Consider the following 6,000-nt stretch of genomic DNA (forward strand, 5'->3'; position numbering starts at 1 on the left):
GTTTTGAAGCTGTGAAAATTGGTGTAAAAATATTTGTAAAAATCCACGTTTTGAAGCTGTGAAAGTTGGTGTAAAAATATTTTTAAAAATCCACGTTTTAAAGCTGTGATATTTGGTTTGAAAATATTTTTAAAAATGCGTTTCAAAGAAGGACAAATTTTTAAAAATACACGGTTTAGAGCTGTGATAATTGGTCCGAAAAAAGAAAAACGTTGTGGTCTTCCAAAAGAACATATTGAGGACATGTTTCGATATTCATTCTTTAGATTTATCTTCCTCTCTTCCAATATAAACAAACTTATTTCATCCATTTCAATATTTCATGTAAATGTTTCTTATGACTGCATTGCAGTGTATTTACGAGTTTTCAGCAACTAGCAAAATGCAAGTGTTTCAATTAAAAGTCAATTCGGAGATATATGTTTGCTTCTTAAGTGGTATAGCAATTCTCAACAGCACACACACACACTTGCTCACATTCATGTACATTTAAAACTCTTAAGTGAACAATTATTGCAATTTTTAATCTTTTGTCATAATCGCATTTACAACTTAAATAACTTTCCACTCTTAATTGTTGAATACAACTTGAAGACTTGTAAACGCATTCTCATGTTCAGTGCCCAACATCGAGAACACATTTTCACTACCATTTCCGGTAACTGCATCTCAGTCGACCGACTGTCTTTGTCTTACAGAGAAATAACTTATACCAAAGTATTTAATATTTTATCTGTTAAGCCTTTAGATAGTTTTGGTACACTGGGAAAAGGGAGCAACCCACAGCATGTCGCTGGGTGTGGAGTATTAAAAATATTTTTTCCACCATCTCCAATAGGCGTGAATTTTATTTTTTTCTATCATCACCAATCGGTGTGAATTTTTTTAGGAATATATTTTCTACCGTCACCAATAGGCGTGGATTTTTTTAAATATTTTTCCTACCATCACCAATAGGCGTGGATTTTTTTAAATATTTTTTTCTACCATCACCAATAGGCGTGGATTTTTTTTAAATATTTTTTCTACCATCACCAATAGCCGTGGATTTTTTTAAATATATTTTCTATCATCACCAATAGACGTGGATTTTTTTAAATATTTTTTCTACCATCACCAATAGGCGTGGATTTTTTTTAATATTTTTTCTACCATCACCAATAGTCGTGGATTTTTTAAAATATTTTGTGTACCACCACCAATAGGCCTGGATTTTTTTTTAAATATTTTTTCTACCATCACCAATAGGCGTGGATTTTTTTAAAATATTTTTTCTACCGTCACCAATAGGCGTGGATTTTTTTTAAATATTTTTTCTACCATCACCAATAGGCGTGGATTTTTTTAAAATATTTTTTCTACCGTCACCAATAGGCGTGGATTTTTTTTAAATATTTTTTCTACCATCACCAATAGGCGTGGATTTTTTTAAATATTTTTTCTACCATCACCAATAGGCGTGGATTTTTTTAAAATATTTTTTCTACCGTCACCAATAGGCGTGGATTTTTTTTAAATATTTTTTCTACCATCACAAATAGGCGTGGATTTTTTTTACAAAATATTTTTTCTACCATCACCAATAGGCGTGGATTTTTTTAAATATTTTTTCTACCATCACCAATAGGCGTAGATTTTTTTAATATTTTTTCTACCATCACCAATAGGCGTAGATTTTTCTTAATATTTTTTCTACCATCACCAATAGGCGTGGATTTTTTTAAATATTTTTTCTACCATCACCAATAGGCGTAGATTTTTTTAATATTTTTTCTACCATCACCAATAGGCGTAGATTTTTTTTTAATATTTTTTCTACCATCACCAATAGGCGTGGATTTTTTTAAATATTTTTTCTACCATAACCAATAGGCGTGGATTTTTTAAATGTTTTTTCTACCATCACCAATAGGCGTGGATATTTTTCAAATATTTTTTCTACCATCACCAATAGACGTGGATTTTTTTTAAAATATTTTTTCTACCATCACCAATAGGCGTGGATTTTTTTAACATATTTTTCTACCATCACCAATAGGCGTGGATTTTTTCTAAATATTTTTTCTACCATCACCAATAGGCGTGGATTTTTTTTAAATATTTTTTCTACCATCACCAATAGGCGTGGATTTTTTTAAAATATTTTTCTACCATCACCAATAGGCGTGGATTTTTTCTAAATATTTTTTCTACCATCACCAATAGGCGTGGATTTTTTTTAAATATTTTTTCTACCATCACCAATAGGCGTGGATTTTTTTTAAATATTTTTTCTACCATCACCAATAGGCGTGGATTTTTTTAAATATTTTTTCTACCATCACCAATAGGCGTGGATTTTTTTAAATATTTTTTCTATCATCACCAATAGGCGTGGATTTCTTTAAATATTTTTTCTATCATCACCAATAGGCGTGGATTTTTTTAAATATTTTTTCTACCTTCACCAATAGGCGTGGATTTTTTTAAATATTTTTCTACCATCACCAATAGGCGTGGATTTTTTTAAATATTTTTTCTACCATCACCAATAGGCGTGGATTTTTTTAAATATTTTTTCTACCATCACCAATAGGCGTGGATTTTTTTAAATATTTTTTCTACCATCACCAATAGGCGTGGATTTTTTTTTAATATTTTTTCTACCATCACCAATAGGCGTGGATTTTTTTTTAATATTTTTTCTACCATCACCAATAGGCGTGGATTTGTTTTTAATATTTTTTCTACCATCACCAATAGGCGTGGATTTTTTTTAATATTTTTTCTACCATCACCAATAGGCGTGGATTTTTTTTAATATTTTTTCTACCATCGCCAATAGGCGTGGATTTTTTTTAAATATTTTTTCTACCATCACCAATAGGCGTCGATTTTTTTAATATTTTTTCTACCATCACCAATAGGCGTGGATTTTTTTAAATATTTTTTCTACCATCACCAATAGGCGTGGATTTTATTTAAATATTTTTTCTACCATCACCAATAGGCGTGGATTTTTTTAAATATTTTTTCTACCATCACCAATAGGCGTGGATTTTTTTAAATATTTTTTCTACCATCACCAATAGGCGGGGATTTTTTTAAATATTTTTTCTACCATCACCAATAGGCGTGGATTTTTTTAAATATTTTTTCTACCATCACCAATAGGCGTGGATTTTTTTAAATATTTTTTCTACCTTCACCAATAGGCGTGGATTTTTTTAAATATTTGTTCTACCATCACCAATAGGCGTGGATTTTTTTAAATATTTTTTCTACCATCACCAATAGGCGTGGATTTTTTTTAAATATTTTTTCTACCATCACCAATAGGCGTGGATTTTTTTAAATATTTTTTCTACCATCACCAATAGGCGTGGATTTTTTTTAAATATTTTTTCTACCATCACCAATAGGCGTGGATTTTTTTAAATATTTTTTCTACCATCACCAATAGGCGTGGATTTTTTTTAAATATTTTTTCTACCATCACCAATAGGCGTGGATTTTTTTAAATATTTTTTCTACCATCACCAATAGGCGTGGATTTTTTTAAATATTTTTTCTACCATCACCAATAGGCGTGGATTTTTTTAAATATTTTTTTTTACCATCACCAATAGGCGTGGATTTTTTAAAATATTTTTTTTACCATCACCAATAGGCGTGGATTTTTTAAAATATTTTTTCTACCATCACCAATAGGCGTGGATTTTTTTAAATATTTTTTCTACCATCACCAATAGGCGTGGATTTTTTTAAATATTTTTTCTACCATCACCAATAGGCGTGGATTTTTTTAAATATTTTTTCTACCATCACCAATAGGCGTGGATTTTTTTAAATATTTTTTCTACCATCACCAATAGGCGTGGATTTTTTTAAATATTTTTTCTACCATCACCAATAGGCGTGAATTTTTTTAAATATTTTTTCTACCATCACCAATAGGCGTGGATTTTCTGAAATATTTTATCTACCACGACCAATAGGCTTGGAATTTTTTTAAATATTTTTTCTACCATCACCAATAGGCGTTGATTTTTATAAATACTTTTTCTATCATCACCAATAGGCGTGGATTTTTTTAAATATTTTTTCTACCATCACCAATAGGCGTGGATTTTTTAAATATTTTTTCTACCATCACCAATAGGCGTGGATTTTTTTAAATATTTTTTCTACCATCACCAATAGGCGTGGATTTTTTAAATATTTGTTCTACCATCACCAATAGGCGTGGATTTTTTTAAATATTTTTTCTACCATCACCAATAGGCGTGGATTTTTTTAAATATTTTATCTACCATCACCAATAGGCGTGGATTTTTTTAAAATATTTTTTCTACCATCACCAATAGGCGTGGATTTTTTTAAATATTTTTTCTACCATCACCAATAGGCGTGGATTTTTTTAAATATTTTTTCTACCATCACCAATAGGCGTGGATTTTTTTAAATATTTTTTCTACCATCACCAATAGGCGTGGATTTTTTTAAAATATTTTTTCTACCATCACCAATAGGCGTGGATTTTTTTAAATATTTTTTCTACCATCACCAATAGGCGTGGATTTTTTAAATATTTTTTCTACCATCACCAATAGGCGTGGATTTTTTTTAAATATTTTTTCTACCATCACCAATAGACGGGGATTTTTTTTTAAATATTTTTTCTACCATCACCAATAGACGGGGATTTTTTAAATATTTTTTCTACCTTCACCAGATCAATTTGAATGGATTTTTCTCCATGTATTTAATTATTATTTTGATTTTCTTCATTTTGTTTTCCTTTATTTTTCCTATTTTTTTTTCTCCAACAGCTTGTATACTGTGGACGTGTTGAAGCGCCAACATCTGCAACTGGCATTGGCAAAGTGCACAAACGCGAAGTGGATGAAATTTTACAGAAGCCCTTCCAACTGTAATGTGCAACCAAAGAACTACAACGACCACAATAACGATGACGATGTTGACGATAACGACGATGAAGATGTGAGCAGTATATGAATACCAAAGTAGTAAACTGACCAACCACTACCATTCCCAACGAAACAAGAAACACCACAAAACACATTTACGGCAAGGCAATAAGCCAACAGGCCATCAACAAGCAACATTCCATGGAGAATATACATTCAGCCTCCCACACACATACACACACAAACATTCACGGTAGCATCCCAACCAAGTGTGGTGGTTTTCATTTTAACGTCTATTGCGGTGGACAACGTTTTGTTAAAAGGAAATTTAATAAATATAAAGCTAAACACGGAAGACAAGCTGAATGCAAATGTTGAAATAGCCGGCATTGTTAGTTAGTATCATAAAGCATCTCTCGCTCGCTTGCTTAATACTATTCACATTCTCTAAAACAGGATGCAACCCTGACATTGTACCAAATAAAATAAGGATGTTGACTGTCAGTCAGTCTGTCAGCCTTACGACTGACTACTTTAATGTTGTTTTTGTTATTATTGTAAAAACAGCCATAAAAATATAATAAAATTTTTAATAGCTTCTTCTATGATTCTGTTGAACCCGGTAACCATAAAGGCGGGAGTTAAGGAAGGAATTGAGTTGTCTGTTTTAAAACGGAACGTGTTTTTGCTTCTATTGTGGTCTTTTGTGGAATTAATCAGGCTGACACAGACACACCCACACTTTAAGCGGCCAACCAAGAAAAACTTAGATAATAATTTAATTACAATGTTGTTTAATTTTAAGAAAATTGTCCATAATTAAAAACATATCAAAAATAAATTTATGATATTTCACCTAATTATATTTTAAAGACAATGCCTTTTAAAATAACAAGAATAACTTTTGACTTGATGGTATATTAATTTATTATCCCTAAGGTCAAAGTGTTGGGAATGATTAATTTGATCTACTGACCGATATAAAGCATTCTGAGGCATGGAATGAAATTTATATATAGTACATTGCTAAGAGAATGTTGAATACCAATACAGGAAACTAAATCTTGATTTAATTCGACACTTACTCTTG

The 6,000-nt window shown here is 30.7% G+C and overlaps 1 protein-coding gene across 2 annotated transcripts in view; it reads left to right on the top strand.

Moving 5' to 3' along the window:
* The window catches only part of LOC141389004 (probable 2-oxoadipate dehydrogenase complex component E1 homolog), a 75,773-nt gene extending 69,991 nt beyond the window's left edge, over nucleotides 1-5,782 (top strand). For both annotated transcript variants that reach the window (XM_073959979.1, XM_073959980.1), the window contains one exon: nucleotides 4,812-5,782. In XM_073959979.1, coding sequence (XP_073816080.1) covers nucleotides 4,812-4,916 — 105 coding nt within the window. In that variant the 3' untranslated portion in view covers nucleotides 4,917-5,782. The remainder of the gene's footprint in view (nucleotides 1-4,811) is intronic.
* Nucleotides 5,783-6,000: the final 218 nt, after the last annotated feature.

The sequence above is a fragment of the Musca autumnalis genome, unplaced genomic scaffold, assembly GCF_047663935.1.
Source record: "Musca autumnalis isolate F117 unplaced genomic scaffold, ASM4766393v1 scaffold_1, whole genome shotgun sequence".
Classification (NCBI taxonomy): Eukaryota; Metazoa; Arthropoda; class Insecta; order Diptera; family Muscidae; genus Musca; species Musca autumnalis.